The 19519-nt window shown below is 38.3% G+C and overlaps 1 protein-coding gene across 1 annotated transcript in view; it reads right to left on the bottom strand.

Moving 5' to 3' along the window:
• Nucleotides 1-19519, bottom strand: part of FGFR2 (fibroblast growth factor receptor 2) — a 97006-nt gene that overhangs the window by 21603 nt on the left and 55884 nt on the right. Inside the window, 3 exon segments of the mRNA XM_043519734.1 lie at nucleotides 7413-7616; nucleotides 9929-10073; nucleotides 12923-13113. Coding sequence (XP_043375669.1) covers nucleotides 7413-7616; nucleotides 9929-10073; nucleotides 12923-13113 — 540 coding nt within the window.

Genomic DNA, 19519 nt, shown 5'->3' with positions numbered 1-19519 from the left:
TTACAAAAACTGAACGGCCATACAACTTTCAGAAAGAGTTTCTGCTCAATGAAGTAACAGAGAAGAACCTGAATAGAACTACTAGGCAAGGAAACTTTAATTGCAGAGAGCCAATGATATAAAAGAAAGAAACCAAAATAATATATGCTTTTAAGATAAAGTATATATTAAGAGTACCCTGTGGGTCTGGGGACAGAATAGACCCACTGCTCCTCCTGCATGTTGTAAGAGGTGACTAAAAGGGGACTGTGTGGAGAGGGATGCGCTCCGCCAGGTTAGAAATTTGCCCAAGACACACCATATGATGAGCAAGTCAACAATGTCCATACTGGCTTGATCACAGCCTGGGTTAATAATGACCAACAAAGAGGACCCATGGAAGAGATAACATAGCCACATGGAATGTAAGGATAGTGAGACAAATAGGGAGGTTGATAGAACTCATGTACGAAATGGAACAATACACCTGGCACCTCCTAGGAATATCTAAGCTCAGATGGAAGAACTTTGGAGAGGCACTAACGGAAGAAGGCCATGTACTCTATTACAGTGGAGAGGACAAATGTCAACTGCGTAGCATTTCTTGTGCATAAAGTTATCAAGAATTCAGTATTAGGATGCCACCAACTGTCCAGCAGGCTTATAAGCAGTACCATTTAATATCACAGTAGTACAAGTCTACGCCCCTACAACAGGCTATGATGATAAGCAAATTGAAGACTTTTACAATCAGCTCCAAGACATCATCGATAAGGTACACAAGAAAGATATCCTGACTGTACAAGGAGATTGAAATGCTAAAGTGGGTACTGACGCACAGGCAGATTGGCGAGATTATTGTGGCCCTTTCTGTAATGCGGTAACCAACGAGAGAGGACTGAGACTTTTGGAGTTTTTCAGCTATAACAATCTGGTTCTTGAAAACACATTAGGATCACATAAAGAATCCAGATGATCAACATGGCATGCACCTAATGGTCCATATCACAGCCAGATCAACTACATCATGGTGCAAAACCGATTTTGTTCTGGGATTAACAGAGCTAAATCAAGGAGCTTCCCCAGTGCTGATATTGGAAGTGATCACAACCTTGTGATGCTAAATTTTTGGGCGGCTAAGGAAAATTGTAGGCCAAAGTTCACCAGAACCAAGTTTGACTTAGAAAGAATCAGAGACTGAAACATTGCAGAGTCATTCTAAGCAATGATCGGCAGAAAATTTGCTCTGCTGCTTGCTCTAGAGGAAGACGTAAAAACAATGACCAACAATTCCAATGCTGTAATGAATGAGGCAGCAATGGACATCCTTGGGAAACATCGTAAGATGACAAAACCATGGGTCACAAATGAAATACTACAAATGAGAGACATTAGAAGAGAACTTAAGAGAGATAAGAATAGCACTGAAGGAGCTGATAAATACAGAGTGATTGGCAGAAAGATCAAGAAAGGAATGAAGGTGGCCAAGGAGATATGGATTGAAAAACAATGCTTTAAAATTGAAGTGTGTATCAATATAAAAATAACAAATGAGTCTTTTAGGTTGTAAAAGATCTGACGAAGGAAAGATGGACCAAAGTTAATGCAATTCAAGACAAAGGGAAGAGTGTTACAGAAGAAAGGGACATCATCAATAGGTGGACTAACTACTGCTTAGATCTATACAACCACCAGACAAATGGAAATCCTAGTATCTTAGACAGCACAGAATCAACAGAGGATGACTTTCCAATACTACTTGAAGAAGTGGAGACAGCTGTGAAGTCACTCAAGAATGGAAAGGCTACAGGTATTGACAACATCCCAACTGAACTGATGAAATTCAGAGGAGAAATAGTAATAGATGTACAAGGTCTGCAACAAGATCTGGCAGACCGATGAGTGGCCCTCCATGTGGACACAGTCACTAATCATCAGTCTGCCAAAGAAAGGCAACCTGCAATTCTGTCAAAATTACCAGACCATAAGCTTAATTAGCCATCCCAGCAAAGTGATGCTGAAAGTCATATTGAACAGGTGGAAGCCACAAGTGGAGAATATCATCGCTGAAGAAAAGGCTAGCTTTCGTGCTGGAAGAAATACCACAGAACAGATGTTCAACCTTTGTGTTCTATGTGAGAAGTACTTAAAACACCAGCAGGACATCTACCACATCTTTGTTGACTTCAAGAAGGCATTTGACAGAGTATGGCATGAAGCTCTCTGGGCAACCATAAAGATTACAATGTTGGTTGAAAGCTTATCTTACCATTGTATACCAAGGCCAGCCAGTGCAGTTCTCATCAATGGCACAACAGGAGAGTGGTTTCGCACCACTGTTGGGAGTCTGGCAAGGCTGCCTTCTTTCACTCACATTGTTCAACATCTACTTGGAGTGTATAATGATTGAAGCCCTAGAAGATCACATATGCACAGTCAGCATTGGGGGGTGAACAATCTCAAATCTTCAGTTAGCTGATGACATTGATGGCCTGGCAGACAGCGAAGATGAACTTGCCAACCTGGTAAAACGATTTGATGAAACCTCTGCAAAATATGGCATGGAAATCAGTGCAGAGAAAATCAAGATGATGACAAATAAACGTGATGGGATCAGCTCACACATCACTGTTGGTGGACAAGAGCTGGAGACAGTGAAACAGTTCAAGTATTTGGGGGCAATCATCACTGATGAAGGTTCCAAGACTTAAATTCGGGCAAGAACTATGCGAACAGCAGCAGCAGTGGCAAAGATAAAGCCAATTTGGAGGAATAAGAACATCCCCCTGGAATCCAAACTGAAACTGCTGCTCGCATTAATCATCTCCATTTTTCTGTATGCATGCGAGACATGGACCCTTATGGCAGAACGTGAACAGCAAATATAGGTAGTAGAGATGAGATACTTCCATAAAATCCTGGGTATTTCCTACTTTGACCACATCGCTAATGAAGAGGTCTGCACCATCATCACCCAATGTGCTGGGTCATATGAAGACTTCCGAATGACCATGAAGAAGCACAAGCTGAAGTGGTACGGCCATGTAACAAGTTTATCTGGCCTATCCAAGATCATCCTTCAAGGGATAGTTCAGGGGAAGAGAAGAAGAGGTAGACAGAAGAAGAGATGGACAGGAATGGACTTTGCGGAGACTCAAGCATTGACACACAATCGTCAGCGGTGGAGACAATTGGTTGATTGCTCATCATTGATGGTGCCCCAGTGACCAATGTGGTTATGGGAGTGATGATGATTGATGATATATTAAGACAAGCATTTTGGGCCATATCCAAATCCAGAACTGTTTGTGAGAGTATGTGTGGGATGAAGACCAAACTCATAGATCAATACTACATGAAATATTATAGAATCATAGAAATGTATAGCTGAAAAAGACCTTGAGAGGTCAAGTACCTTGAGAGGTCCCTGTGCTGAGACAGGACCAAGTCAACCTACACCATCTCTGACAGATATTTGTCCAACCTGGTCTTAAAAACCTCCAGGGATGTGGGGATTCCACAACATCCTTTGAAGCCTATTCCAGAGCTTAACTAACCTTAGTGTTAGAAAGTTTTTTCTTAATATCCAACCTAAACCTTCCCTGCTTCAGATTAAGCCCATTACTTCTTGTACTACCTTCAGTGGACATGGAGAAGAATTGATCACCACCCTCTTTATAACAGCCTTTCACATATTTGAAAAATTTTGTGAGGTCCCCCCAGAGTCTTCTTTTCTCAGGTCTAAACATGTCCAGTTTTTTTAACCTTTCCTCATAGGTGAGATTTTCTAATCCTTTTATCATTTTGCTTGCCTCTGGACTCTCTTCAATTTATCCTTATCTTTCCTAAAGGGTAGTGCCCCAAATTGGACACAGTACTCCTGCTGAGGCTTCACCAGTGTCAAGCAGAATGGGACAAATACCTCCATGTCTTACATATGACACTCCTATTAATACACCTCAGAATGATATTCGCCTTTTTGCAACTGCATCACATTGCTGACTCGTATTCACTTGCGATCCACTATAACTCCAAGATCCTTTTCAGCAGTACCACCACCTAGCTAGTTATTCCCCATTTTGTAGTCATGCCTTTGATCTTTCCTCCCTAAATGCAGTACTTTGCACTTTTCTTTATTGAATTTCATCTTGTTGATTTCAGACCAAATTCCCCAATTTGTCATGTTCATTTTGACAACTCTAATCCTGTCCTATGAAGCTTGTTCCAGAGTCTTTCCAGGTATTGCAGTTAGGCTGACTGGTCTATAATTCTCTAGGTTTTCTTTGTTACCCTTTTCAAAGACAGGTACTATGTTTGACCTTCTCTACTCCTCAGCTATCCTCCATTGTACTTAATCTTAACTTCCTAAATCTGAACTCTTCTTTTTTAATCCTATCAAATACCATTGTTCTGAATGATGTTATTCCATTTGGTGAACTCAGTCTTCCCTCAGATCAATTAACCTATTTATCCTTTTTATCATTACAAATACACTTGCTATATCTCCATAGTTTTAGACTCAACAGCTTACTTCTAGACCAGCTGATAGACTCATCAAATTAATTTACATGTCTTTAAAATATGTCTCTCTGTAAAATGCCTTCCCTTCTCACAACACACAAAGGAGAAGGGATTGAAAATATTTCCTTCTGATCCATTACTGTGATCAATACTTAGAAAATGTCTAGGCATGAGAGCGTTCCTACTTATTCATTAGTATGTTTGTAACCCTGGCAAGTCACAAGCTATGGGACGCTAACATCCAGAACACTCAAGTACAGTGTCATCTATTTTATTAAAGGTATAAAATTGTTCTACAAAACAAGTGAAAGTTCTTTCTGATGTTCAACCTTTCACTTTGGTTCCTCTGCCCCATGAAGTGACTATTTGAGATCTATTCTCTGACTGGTGTCATAATACCCAATCCCATAAGCAGTTCACCTCCCAACCCCGTGAATAGTTACCCACACAGAATGCCATAGACACACACCAGTGTAGGTCCTATTTGCTGTAACTAAGTAACAGCACTGAGCTCATAGGCAGTTTCTGTTCAAAAAGAAGGTACCAGAGCACAGTGAGGTCAGGGCAAAGTGTGGGGGAAATTTTTTTTCTGATTAACTTCATTGTGACCCCATAGCTTCTCTGGAATGTGGAAACAACTGAATTTTGGTAGGAAAAAAATCTTACATGTGTAGAACAATAAAATATAGTGGATATTCATAATAGTTATGAGACTCCCAACCTGAGCCATACGGTACTCAGCAGTAAACCTCTTCCCACCTAGAGAAGATGCCATTCACAGTCAAATTCCTCATCTTTGCCAGTTTCATTCCCATGCTCAAATCAGCCCCTTGGGAATTTGACCCATCAGCAGAGAATGTATAACACACAAAGAATTCATTACTGATGACAAATGATTAAACCGAGGGCAATTATTGGCACAGGACATCACACACATACCAAAAGGACACCTAACAAACCACCAGTCCAAAATTATTTTCCATCAGAAAAAGATGAGTTTACAATGAGCCTTAAGCCTGGCTGGTGACAGTGAAGGCACGCAGAGGATTCTATGGCATTTTCTCTGTCATCAACATTTTAGTACAATTCTTGTCATTCAGGCCATAGTCCAATAAATGTCTTTTATCGTAGGAGCTGATACACATCTCCTTCTCTGGATAAGCGGGCTACATTTAAAAGGCCTTCTTTGTGAAGAACAATTGACATAGAATTTTAATATATATCTATCTGGTGAAGAGAGACATGTCGTGGCTATTTCTGATCAATCAATCAAGTTCCACAGGCTTAATTGGCAGGGCTTGGGGGGGGGGGGGTCACACCAAACTTTCTCTCTCCTTATTTGCAATCAAATGCAAATGCAAGCAAGTTTAGAAACAGAATTAAAATGATTAGTGATGAGCAAAGAAATTCAAATAAAATAAGAACTGACAAATCTTTGACCATAAGAGGAAACCAAACATATTTAAGGTTTGAAAGAGTTTGCACTTTTCCTCCCTATTCAAATTCTATGAACCTCTGCACTTCCTGTATTCAAGATCAGACTAAAATATTGCAATAAAGGTTCCTCTCACAGTGTTTCTAACCCAGAAGAACTAGATATCCAGCAAAAACAGAACAAACAAAACAAAAAAAAAAGCACAGCTAATTAAATTAAGACTCATTCCCACAATAAGAATCTAAACTTCTATGTACTTATCCACATTGAGAAACCAAACTTTCTGAGGAACACACGTTATTACAAATGACATAATATTCTGAACAGGCTGCAAAAACAATGGGAATTTTGTACAAATTACTAATTTTATAGATGGGCCAGATCCAAACACTGTTGAACATTAGAAAGCAGAATCTAAATCTAAATTTTGCTGATGGCAAATTATATTTTTTATAACAAAGCAAACCCCCAAATCCACACACCTCTGAATCCTGAGGCATTGGAAATCTGGGAGTGAATTTTTGTGGCTTAGGCCCATTTCTTCTGAAGACTTATAGCAAGAAAATCAAAACATATTACACTACAACCGCAAAAGAAACGAGTCTTTTAAAAGAGGATAGTATGTGGGAACCTTGCTGGTTTGGCAAGTGATGGGCCTATGACAAAGCCAAAAATCCTATTACTGGCTCGACTGGTTTGTAGTTCCTGGTACTTCCCTCTTCAGAGACTTTTATTGCCAATGATGAGTCAAAGTGTGCTTTAATGGATTCAGTGAATGTTTCACGTGACTTTTTGTGTGATGTATGTTTCAAATTTGGTATTAGTTTTTCCCTAGGGCCAGGTTCCAAAGGCATCTGCAGCTTAATCAAATTGCCTTTGGGAATTTGTTTAATCTCTCCCCTACTATTGATTATGCTCTTGTGTATTTCTGAAGCTGTTTATATGTGTTTGGTTAGCATTATGATGTACTGAAATTCCTTCCCATTCAATCTCTGGAAATGCTTCCTAAAAATGTCCTCTTTCTCTCTGGTACCCACTTACTATGATGATAGGTACCTTAGAAACAAAATTATAAATAAAATTAAATAAGGATCTCTTGTGATGCCCATTTCTGAAGCCAGCTGAAAATTTTCCACTAACTTCAACAAGCATTGGATCAGGCCATAATTGCATCAAATGCATTTCCTCTGTGGATTGCTAATATAAACATGCTTCATTTTTAACTTTCCTTCCCCTACCACCTACCCTGCTTTCTTCTTCCCTTCCCATATACTCTACATTTAGGATGAGGGTCTCCATATTCTGGCTTCCTAGGGTTTTAGGCACTGAAACCAACTCTTCTATGGCAATTTTGTGTACAACTGATTTGAATCTACATCAAAACTGATCTTACAAATCAATTTCATGGCGCTCTGGCTCTCTTTTTGGGGGGGGGAAGGTTTGGGGGGAAAAGTTTTTTAAACTCTTTATCTACTTTCTGTTACCTGTCTACGCAGAGGAATGCGCTTAGTCAGCTTGTGCACGGCAGGCTGGCTGCTGAAGTCCGGCTTTTTGGTAGTATTCTTCATGCGACACAGGATGACTGTCAGCACCATACAGGCAATTAAGAAGACCCCTATGCAGTAAATGGCTATCTCCAAGTAGTCTGGGGATGTCTGATACTCTTTTTTTTCATCAGGAGCTAGGTTGGAAGTTTGGAGGAGGAACAATCATGCCACAGAGTTAGCACACAGCAAAAACATGTATCAGTACAGTAATTGGAACAACATTAAATTACATGGGAACTTCATGCAGTGACTTCATGAAATACAGACTACTGTTGATCTCCAAAGAATTTGTTTAGAACATCTCATAACCAGTACACTGGTCTCCGTCTCCAGCTGGTTCAAGACAATTTTGAACTCTGTGTGTGGTGTGCGTGTGTGTCTACACATATATAGTTGTTGGGATAACTCATTTTGCTTCACTGTGAATTCAGTGCTAAAAATTAAAACTACACCTAGGTTGGTTTTCCAGTTCTGACTTTTAAGCCAGGCTCTCGAGGAAGAGAAAATGGGCACATAATTCACTCCAGATGAATAAATAGTTAAGCCAATTTTTTGATAGCAACAAATGACAGATTTAAGTCAAAATAATTCACAAAAGCATTGTATTTAACTTTGCTAACCGGCTGAATGCACATTTACTGACAAACACTTATTCATTTAGCTGGGCTAAAAGAAAGGCGTATAACTTCTAAACAGAACGTACTTTGGGCATGAGCCTGTGTTGCTTGCGTATCCAAGATTTCCGCTGGGAAATAAGTGCATAAGGAATTCAGGATCCATCAGCCTCTTATAAGAAGTTTGCTTCTTAACTCAGGCTGTTAAATGAGTTGAAGGGAATTAGCTGCCCAACTCCTACTTAATTTCTATTTTAGTTGGGTGCCTAATTCCCTTAGGCTCTTTTGAAGAGTCCAGCCTCAGACTAAAAAAGAATAAATAAACAAACATGATGACTGAATTGCTTTCAATACACTTTAATGATTCTCCTTCAGTCAGACCTACATAATAGTTTCATACTTTTTTTTTAACCTCATCAGTGGTAATGGGTCAATAAGATTAGTCCTTATTTCAGGTGGGATGTGTGTGTCTTTTTGTAAGTAGCTGCTATTCTTATTGAAACCATTTTGAAGTTATCCTCAAGACGATTACATATGTGAATACTCTAAGTTCATGTTTACCTAGCCTTTATCTGGAATATGCCTCCAAAAAGGCAGCATTCCACAGCAATCAGGGGTCACTCTGCAAGCAATGCACATCCAAGTTTTCATTTTCTTGTACCTCATCTTCAGTTAACATCATATTTCATTCAAGCAAATTGGTTAAAAGATGCTAAACAGTCACTTGCAAAATGCAAACACTGCTAGCAGAAGCAAGCTCAGCACAAGCACTGTCTGACTGCTTAATGATGAATGAACCATGCAGACATCAGTTCATTGGGCAAGAGGCGAGTGAGATATAATGGAACTGTTTTGTCCAGTGCATTTTAATAATAAAGACAAAATGGCCAGTAGATATTAAGAACATTTCACTTGTGTAGCACAAACCATAACTACACAATTATGCAAGATACACATGCAGGTAACTGCATCTTTTTCTTAGGACTAAGAATTAATTAATGCTTAAGTACGTAATGGCCCAGCACACCTCAGATGACCTAAGTTATTTCAAAGGTAACATCAAGGCAGTTACATTATAGCTAAGAGTTATACATAAGAAAGTTTAACTAGCATAAAAATAAACTAAAAGGTTACATTTTTGGACAGCTAACAATTGTCAAGCAGTAAAGCGCATTGATGTTTGTTTCTCCTAAGAAAAAACATCAATCCCCGCATTCTAGGACATGCTTTGCAGTAAAAGCAAATTAACTGTTCATTCTCTTAAAACATGCAATGTTGAAAGATGCACAGAACCGATTCCCAAGGTATATCATACACTGCTTCTGTATACATTCTGCTGGCTTTAAAATTAGACCCAATGATTCTCACAAGAGACTTAGATTATAGGTAAAACTGAACCCAATCATATTAAATGACTTAGAGATTTTGATGAAATATACTTTATAATGGCCAAATTAGTTTCAAAATTACCAAGGTAATTTTGAATTTCCTCTTATGGGAAAAGTTTGTGATGATCAATGTGTTTTCTCAGTATCTCATTAAGCACTAAGAAAATATATTTCCTTCAAATTTCTGATGAATGTTTGATGAATGTAAAGATGTTTAAATTAAGCCTGATAGTAGTTCAATTTGTCTTTTACATTTTTTATAGCTGCAGACTAAGTGCAGTTCTGTAAGACATTCACAGACTTATCAAGGTGACTTTCTTTAAAAATCATAAGAATTTTGAGGATAATAAAAGCCCCATTTCTGAGACAGAAGCTGTGCTAATTCTGCAGCAATCAACAAAGAAAATAAAAGAGGAAAAACCACTGAAAGAAAGCAGTGTATACCTGGCAGAACTGTCAACCATGCAGTGTGAAAGGATATCCCAATAGAATTACCCGCCAAGCATGTATACTCCCCAGCATCCTCAAAAGTTACATTCCGTATATAGAGAACCTCAATCTCTTTGTCCGTGGTGTTAACACCGGCGGCCTAGAAAAAAAAGGGAAGCAATAGAAAAGCTAGACATTGTGGGAATTCTTGTGGACAGGGCTATGGAACCACAGGGCTTTGCACTTTGTGAAGTCAGTGGTGTGCAGATCCAAAGTTCCTTCCCCATCCACAAATCCCTCATCCAAAAGGCGTTTACCAACAGGTCCCAGCTCACCTCAGAGAGCAATCAACACCCTTCACCAGACCTAAACTCACCACCTAAACATGCATGCAATCAAATGACATGGAAAAATTAACCCACAACACTTTGTTTTCTTTTTCTTTTTTTAAGAAAAAGTAGATTGAAAGAAAAACAGAGAGAAAACAAAGTAGGACAGTATCTGGTATCACTCAGCTACCAGAAAGAATAATGCCAGACAAAAATATACACTGAAGAGATGAAACCTAAGAGGCAAATTCTGGCCTCAGCTACACAAACAACTTGTTTGCTATCTTGAGCAGAATATGGCCCTAAGAAATCTTTATCCATGGCATTGTATTTAAATATGGTATATTACACAGTGCTGCCAAGTCTCACCATTTTCAATTACCTAGTCTCATGATGTGCTTTTCTTAAAATCCCATCTCCTAGAATTATGCTATTATGTAAAAAGAAAAGGAGTACTTGTGACACCTTGGAGACTAACAAATTTATTTGAGCATAAGCTTTCGTGAGCTACAGCTCCCTTCATCGGATGCATTCAGTGGAAAAAATTCCACTGAATGCATCCGATGAAGTGAGCTGTAGCTCACAAAAGCTTATGCTCAAATAAATTTGTTAATCTCTAAGGTATCACAAGTACTCCTTTTCTTTCTGCAAATACAGACTAACATGGCTGCTACTCTGAAATCTGCTATTATGTAAGAATCTCAGCTTCTTCTTCTTTTCCCCTCATGTTACGTTACTAGCCCATGATTGTGAAGAAAAGCTAGAAAGCCCTAAAGGTTAAAAAAAATCAGGAGGCAAACAAAATAGAACCCAAGTATATATTTAAAAATCTCAGCACATGTAAACAAATCTCATGATTTTTGATGCCTGAACCATGATATTTGAAAGTTTCTTGTTGACAACACTGATTACGTCACAAGTCATCTTTTGTATAATCGATTATCCAAACTTTGATAAATAGAATTAATTCAGAAAGAGAGACTTTTAGCCCTTGATCCTACAAACTGTTCAATGGGGCAAAGCACTGCACTGGCTTTTAGGAGGAAGTAGGTCAGACAGATAGAGAACACAATTTTAAAACAAAAATAGAAACTAAATTGAAGTAAATGAAGGAGAGACTGAGCAAAATCTTATCCATCATTTTTTCCAATCATTTCAGGTATAAATTGTCAATATGATACTGCTTTGTGTTTTAAATTATAGTTATTTTGTAAACAAAGTAATGGGGAAAAAATCAATCACATGCAATTTATGTGCATGTAATGTAGAAGGTCACAAATGACTAAATATTGTGCTAACTTATGTCTTGATATGTACGTATGTAAATTTTATATTTGCTGCAGCAAAAATTAGACCTTAATATTATATAATACCACTCTGTATTTTTTATGATGAAATATACAGAATTAACAACAAACCTGAACACAGAGACAAACATCAAATACAAGAGAGAATAAAATTGGTTAAGACAGATCAACTTCAGAAAACACAGAGCACAGACAGAGATTATTGTGAGAATTTTTCCATGGCTGCTGGCGTAATACCAGTTGCATCACCAAAGGAGGATTATAAATATACCAAGGCCAAAGAGTTATCCTACAAGCTGCCTGCAGTCTCCCAAAGCACCATTTTTTTTTTCAGCTTCTACACATCCAGCTTTCTTTAAAAAACATTGTTACCTTTTGTAACAGTGAGCCAGGCAGACTGGTTGGCCTCCCCTATATAATTGGAGACCTTACAAATATATTCTCCAGCGTCCGCCTCTGTCACATTGTACAGCGTCAGCACTTCAGCATTGGAACTATTTATCCCCGAATGCTAGAATAGACCAATAACATAGGAGAACAATGTAACTGCTGCCCAATATGGACATTATTCTGTTTATGGTCCACCACCAACACTGCATGAGAACATACCTTCCATTTAGTGTAAACACCAGTCTCAAAACATTGTTTTTGTTGTTTGGGTTTTTTAATTAGAAGTAACTAAGAGGAGTTGTTAATGGGGGGGGGGTGGGGTGGGAGGAAGAGCACCAGAGCTGGTATACTAGTTCAATGGAATAACATGGCATATAGTTGACCAGCCTGGATGCCAAGTGGTTGGATTCTTGGCATCGCCAACCAGTTTGGAAAACTTCATAACAGAGAATTTCCTTAAACGAACTTCCTTAGAATGCCTGCCAAGAAGAATAACCTTGTGCCATTCATATGCCCCATCAAGTTGGTGAAAAATTGACATCTCTGCAGGCTCCACATCCAGAGAACCCAGCATTGCCAACAGTCATTGGCAGCAGATCTCATCATTACTAAGGGGCCTTTGAAATGAAGAGGCTCAAGAAATGTGAGAGACAGAGTAGATTCTCTTTGGTTTGCTTTAGATGCTCTCTACAAATAAATAGCATTGATGTTCTTTTAGTGGCTTTTCACTTCTTTGAATAAAACATGCATAAATTATTTTAGAGATGGATTTAAGAAACCATGGAAGAACAACAGACTTTCCATAAGCTAGCGCAATTAGCATTTAGACTAGCAAATTTCAACATACTATTGCATTTGTAAGATAAGTTCTTTTTGTTAAGCTAATCAGTTTGAAAACAGAAGAACTGATCTCAAAACTCTTGGGTTCACACAACATATATTCCATTCTCCAAATAGCTGCTTAATGTGCCAAAAAGCCTCACCTTTAAAACTTGAAGATACGGTAATCCATCTGGCCCATATTTACTGCCATTCTTCTCTATATGTTTTATCCACTGAATATGAGGCTGAGCATCACTGTACACTTTACAGACAAACTCCACATCACCCCCGACCACTGCAGAGGCATTTGCTGGAAGGCCAGCTTGGAGAATAGGCCTGTGTGGTGATCGTTCTGTTGGGATGGATGGGGGTGGGAGCGAGAGAAAGAAAAAATAAAGAGCATGCATAAATAAATAAGCAGTGCTGCCAAGAACACTGTTATGAACTCAAGCCAAAAAGCCCTATAAGCCCGTTGGCTGACTCCTCTGAAATAACACTGCAGCCAAAATGTATAACAAAAACTACACTTCAAAGGAGATCACTTGAGTACTACACTTGTAGTTCAAAGAATACCCATTTAGAAGGCGGCGGCGGGGGGGGGGGGGCGGGACGGAGAGAAGCCACATAACAGACTTTACATTTTCTCAAGGTTGGGCCACCACAGAATAAGGAAAATAAATTTAACTTTACAGGTCCGCATAACAAATGTTTTGAGTTTTTATTTATTCTACTTAATATAAAACCAGAAAAACAAAAGTTTCATCACTTTATAAAATTAAATAATCATTGCTCTAAAATGAATGAAGTTATTATAGGCGTAATAAAAAAGCTGAATAGGCATCAAACTCATGATGAAGATCATGAAGGTACAAGATGAAGAAAAATTAAAAACAATTGAAAACAAAAGCCAAAACAGGGAACAAAAGTCAACTTTTATCAACTACAGCATCAGAAAAACCAAAGTTGCTTCCTATTCTAAGTATAGCATAGGGGAATATGGAATTATCTTCAATAGCACCATGGGTTTACTGTCAGTTAACTATTATTTCTACAGTCTGTGAACCTACAACAGGAGTCAATATGCTACTAGCAGAAAGTTGTTGTCAAAATATGTAAAGATTTGGGATGAAATCCTGGTTCCACTGACATCAATAGGTGTTTTGCCATTGAGTGCCACAAAGGCAGGATTTCACTCTTGGAGCCTGGTTCTGCATTCTTGGTGTGCACAGAGCCTGATCTTGCACCCACTGGAGTCAATGGCAAAGTTCTCATTGACTTCTGTGACAGAATCAGTCTCCCAAAGCTTCCATTGGCTACACTGGGTGGACAAGGAACTCTAGCCAAGCTTAAAACCATTCCACCTGACTATGGTGTCAATTAAAGTTGTCTTAACGACAGCCTTGTCTTAACAACAGCCCTGCACATTGAAATCTCCTAATTATCCATACATCATAATTGACAGGAGCAATACATCATTCAACTTCCTCAACTTTGAGCAGTCTAGAAGTGAATGTAGTACACTCTCCATACCCATCCACCCTTGTCCTTTCTTCTGAGATGAACAGGGGTTCCAAGCGGTATTTATTGTGAGGGACATTTCTTGTAACCTGGATACCTATTAGAAATGAGACTAAGACCAGCAACTCACATATAAGTCACTAAATAGCAGTTGGGTGGTAAATATTTACAGTTAATACTGACCTAGATCAAATTTGTACTCATGAATTAGAAGGGAAGTCTAAGGGGAAGGGAAGTGAATTAGAAGTCACATTGCCAAATCTCCCGAGCTATCCAGACCCCCTTCAAAACATTTTATTTAAAAGATAAGAAAAGGATAATGGACCTAAATATTTATAGAGGCAATGTATTATAAGAGCTTAAATGTTATAAGCCAATCAACTGAATTTCAAATCAAGTGTTCTTTCTTAAACATACTAGTTTCCAATAAATTGTTTCACAAGCAAACATTGTGAGTGTAATAGCAAATAATGATGCCCACTGAACAATGGAATCTTTCATACAGTCCAATATATTTGGCATGCTGCAAGCATCTACTGGGAATTTATTCACTGACGCAACACTGGCAGTGTACTACAAAGCAGCAGTCTTGTTTTACTTTGGAAAAAGTGCATTTGTGTTGCAGTTATTAAATTATTCCATGGCTATCTGTGTTATTTTCTAAGGCCTAGGAACAGCTTACTATTTAATTTGTAAATTGCAGTAGAATGTATAAATTACTATTTTATAGTCCAGGAGAGAATTTATAAAGTTTCTCACCTTATACTAAATAGGGTCTAATTCCATTTTCCCTGCTCCTTCTTCTGAGTACAGAAACAGCAAGCATGATCTCCCTTTAATAGAAACCTTACACCATCTTCAAAAACTTATTACAGCTGCCTTCAGTATAAAATGAAACCTTAGAGAATGTTATTTAAAATGTTTTTTAAAAGTCAGTAGGCCTCATGTTTCATTTCTCCACATCAGGGTTTGATTTCCTTTGTGACCTTACTCTCTGCCCTTAAACAAACCAGAGAATGAGGCCTGAAACATCTTGGAAAAGTTCCTACTATGCCAGCATCAAACACAAAACATGCTTGGTTTATCTCAATAGCCATCAACAATTTAATTTTTATTGATGACTGTCAACCCCGCACCCCTCAAAAAAAAAAAAGGCCAAGTAAAGAAGTAAAAGCAATGTTTATACTCCTGTTTCTAAATTCCTAAAAGAGTCAGGTCAAACAGGGGTAAGGATTTGGGAAATTTCCTCTTGCTATGCCCTGAAATGCATTTCAGTTAAATGCATTAGAAGCAAATTAAAGTTTGCGCATTGAGATATAAACTGCTGATCAGTATTTGTTCAACTCCTGTTCATCTGCTTCCACTGGACAGGCAGACTACACAGATTTAGAACTGATCTCTATGATTCAGTCCTTTTGCAGTTTACTCTTAATCCCTGATCCTGCCACTTGTTTCATCCTATGCATGGAGCCTTGCTGAAGTCAAGCTACATCATACAAAGTCACTGGGGCTGTGTGTAAATCCTGGAGTCTGTGTTCATTAAATAAGGTGCAAGATCAGGGCATTAGATAATTACTTCACGTAAAACAGAATATTTATTAAGATAGGGAAAAGAAAAACTATGGAAAAATTAGTAAAATTGAAAAACTGTGACCATGTTGCTGACTGTATTTCTGTGTCAGATATTTTTGGTCTCCATTAGAGTGCTAAAATTTCATATGCTGTTTCTATGCAACGTGCAAAAACTAATCAAAGAGACTGTGGATCTTTATATGCTATCTCAGATCTTGTATATGAAGTCCAGGTCAATATGTGCATTTAAAACATAAGCCTTACATTAGTATGCAGCTATCCCCATGTTGACAGTTGGCTGCTCTAATAGCATGAGGCTATGAAATCTGCTCAATAAAGACAGACAAAAGAGTTGAAAGTTCTCTCTTAAAAATATTCCTCAAAGTTAACAGAAACTAATTCTGAAATAAAGAGCTTGTCTGATGGATACTTAAGAATGTAAATTTATTTTGTATCATCTAACAATTGTAGCTAAGCATTGTAGATAATCTAAATTATGGAGAATATACACATTTTTGATAATTTCACTCAAAATACTAAATATTTTGATAAAACAACTTGGTCCCAACTGTGCTCTCAGTTATACTAGCTTTAGACTGCTGTCATTCATTGATTTCAGTATACTTCCTTCTTTTACACCAGTGTGATAGAAAGGTGAATCAGGCCTTTGGGAAATAAATCTTTGCTAATTGACCATTTAAATTTTATAGCATTCCATTTCCAGTGCTAACATAACATGTTTGCAAAAAATCAGGTCAACATCATCGGCTATAACATGGGGGGAAGCCCTAGAGAGTAGAAAGATGTCCAAATGTTTTCAGGCATACTAAACATTGTATTTCTAGCACCATAAAAGTTACTAGGCACTTGTTTTATTCCGACACATTAACTCAAACCCTCAGATATTTAATTACTGAACAAAATTCAGGTCTACGAGGTATTTCAAAGATCAATTCTGCTTTCTTAACTTTTTTTTAGTAATTCACATTAGATGGCTTTGAAATAATAAAATATATTTTTCTCTAAAATGAGCTGGAACTAGAGAAGTCCAATGCTATAAAAATAAATTTGAGCAAGAGCATGTTAAATTTTACTTTCCCTCTAACTTCTCTTGAAGTCAACCACTGTAATATTTTACAAACAGAAAGCATGGCTCATTCTCAGTAACTAAAGGAAATGTTGAGATAAGTAATTCAGAGTTGAAAACAACAACAAAAGAACAGCCTATTCCCCTTCCAAAGACGTAGTTTCTGGTCAATATCTAAAGAGTCAATCATTCACTAGAGTTCAATCATTTCCTTTACAAGAGGCAGAGCCACAATGATCATCAGTGTAGGTAATGCCTTATTTCAAATTTAAGATATCTAAATTACATACCAATATATAAATATGTTCAGGGTTTGTTTGCCCAATTTTTGGATTGCCTAAATAGAAGGGAATAACAGAATCCACATCTGAAATGATGGAGGCTGTAAACAATTTGCAAACAAAGAAAAATCCCCACCAATTTATAAGAAATGGTCATATTTTAACTGATGCATTATTGAAACTATTAACCTTAAAGCATCAGACCAGATTGCCTTCCTCCAGCAGAAAAATCTGCAGAAGGGAGCCAGGAAGTTCAGAAAAGTCCATGAGATTGACCTCATGGAGTTTCCTGCAGAGCATCACTTTAGAAGACAGTTTGTTGGGAAAAGAGACCTCCCAGACCCTGCAGAACTGAAGCTCTAGGCGAGCGGGGGGGGCGGGGGGGAATGCAATCAAGAGAGTGCCTCTGCAGCTTCTCAGCAGCAGCTATTGAGATGATTCTGCAAGAGTGAGTGACACTCAAGGCTCCCACCATTATCAGCACTATTATGTAAGCACCTTTATTTTCAGTAAGATCAGTCACCCGTTAAACATGTCTTGCTAATTACAAGTTGCAGAAGAGCATTAGTTCACTGCCTTTTCAAGAATCTCCCTAAACTCATGTTTGGTCTTGCATTCATTAGATTTCTTTCATTTTCCAACCTTGTAACAAACATGCTATTTATTGATGGGGTTTTGTGATGTGGACACTTGTTTCCCCTGATCGTTTTAATTCTCTATTGCTATAATTTATAATATTAATTCTGATTAACAGTTCATTTTCCAAAGCTAGTTGCCTACCTTCTGCACTTAAAGCTGACATTAGAAAGCTTCATTTAAAGAATCCCTAAGATATATGACTACAATTCACTCAGTCTGGTGAATTTTCAAAAAAGCTTCTAATGGCCAGGAGGAAGACTCGGGATCCATCAGGGACAGATTTGCTGGTTGATGCACGTGAAGTGTGCTATCTTCATCCCAATTTCCACACCTCTCTGCCCATCACTCTGGATGCTGTAGAGGGCCCCAGGGACCAGTGTGAAGGAAAGGGATGAAAAAAGAAAGGCCAAGAGAGACGTCCATTATCCATCACCAAACACCTCAGCTACCAATGGTAAATCTGTCCAAAAATTAATTAAGCCTCAGGCTGCATTAATTGTTGCTGGAGCCTTCTCTGCACTGGGGAATCTTCTTTCAAGGAGGACTCTGAGGAAAGCTATGGCCATGGGAGCTTCAGCCAGAGTGGAGAGTTCAGCTGGCCCTGTGTCCCCAGCTGCACTCAAGTTGATCTGCGGGATCTCAGACTGTACATTCCTAGGTAGAGTGACACAGGAGGGATCAAACTGGCAAGATGATTAGGCGAAACTCCAGAGCGTCCACTGAGATTTCCCACCTTAGTGTATGCTCATATGGTGGCAATCCATCTGTAAATTTCCTTACTCCAGAACTAAGCAATGGTTATGGGGGCCTGCATCATTGAAATGCTAGAAGAAAAACACTATTAATTCCATTGCACTTGCTCAATGATGTTCAGAAGTAAAGCTGAGGGATGGCTGCTGCTCAGGAGACTAGCAACAACTAAGCAGGTATAGGCAAGTACCTCTACTAATTAATATCATATATTATATATACTGAGCCAGGGATTGGGTAGCTTTGACCAGCTGTGTGTCAGGTTTGGTTTCTCTTGTTTCATAAAGCATTGCATTCTGTTTATACCCAATTCAGAAGCTCTGCTGAATGGTGATGCTCTATTTTTGTATATAAATAATCATTCACTCTGTAATTTAAACTGGAGATAGCCACATGGTAAACCAGAGAAAATATTCCTTTCCAACATTGGAAAGACTATCCCAGCCATAGAGCTGTTTATTAACAAGTAACTCATAAGCAGAATGGATTATGGATTTTGCAGTTTGGACCAATTTTGTTCATCAGAGCTGGTCATATAATTTGTTAACAATGGTGGCATCTTTGATAAAATAATTGTTCCTCAATAAATTTTTACTAATTATTCAAACAGGTTTACTGTTCAGCAACAGGATTCTTATGAGTTACAATAAGTATGGACTTGTTAGAAGTTTTTATTATGTAATGATTCTTCTGCTAAGTTTTTAGAGAAACAAGGGTCTTCTATCTTTTGATCATATTCTTTTTTTCTCTGTATACAATATTTCCGATCAGCTCAAGACTCCTTAAAAAGGTAACAGCTAAGACCCCAGTCCCACAACTATTTCCGTTAGGGTGGACCCCGGGGCTTCGAGAAGCCCTAAGGAAGTCCGTAGGGCTCCATGCAGGCACAGAGGTCTGCACATGTAGGTGCT

The sequence above is a fragment of the Dermochelys coriacea genome, chromosome 7 (genome assembly GCF_009764565.3).
Source record: "Dermochelys coriacea isolate rDerCor1 chromosome 7, rDerCor1.pri.v4, whole genome shotgun sequence".
Taxonomy (NCBI): domain Eukaryota; kingdom Metazoa; phylum Chordata; order Testudines; family Dermochelyidae; genus Dermochelys; species Dermochelys coriacea.
Note: the sequence above shows the minus strand (reverse complement) of the source record. Positions and strands in the feature narration are given on the sequence as shown.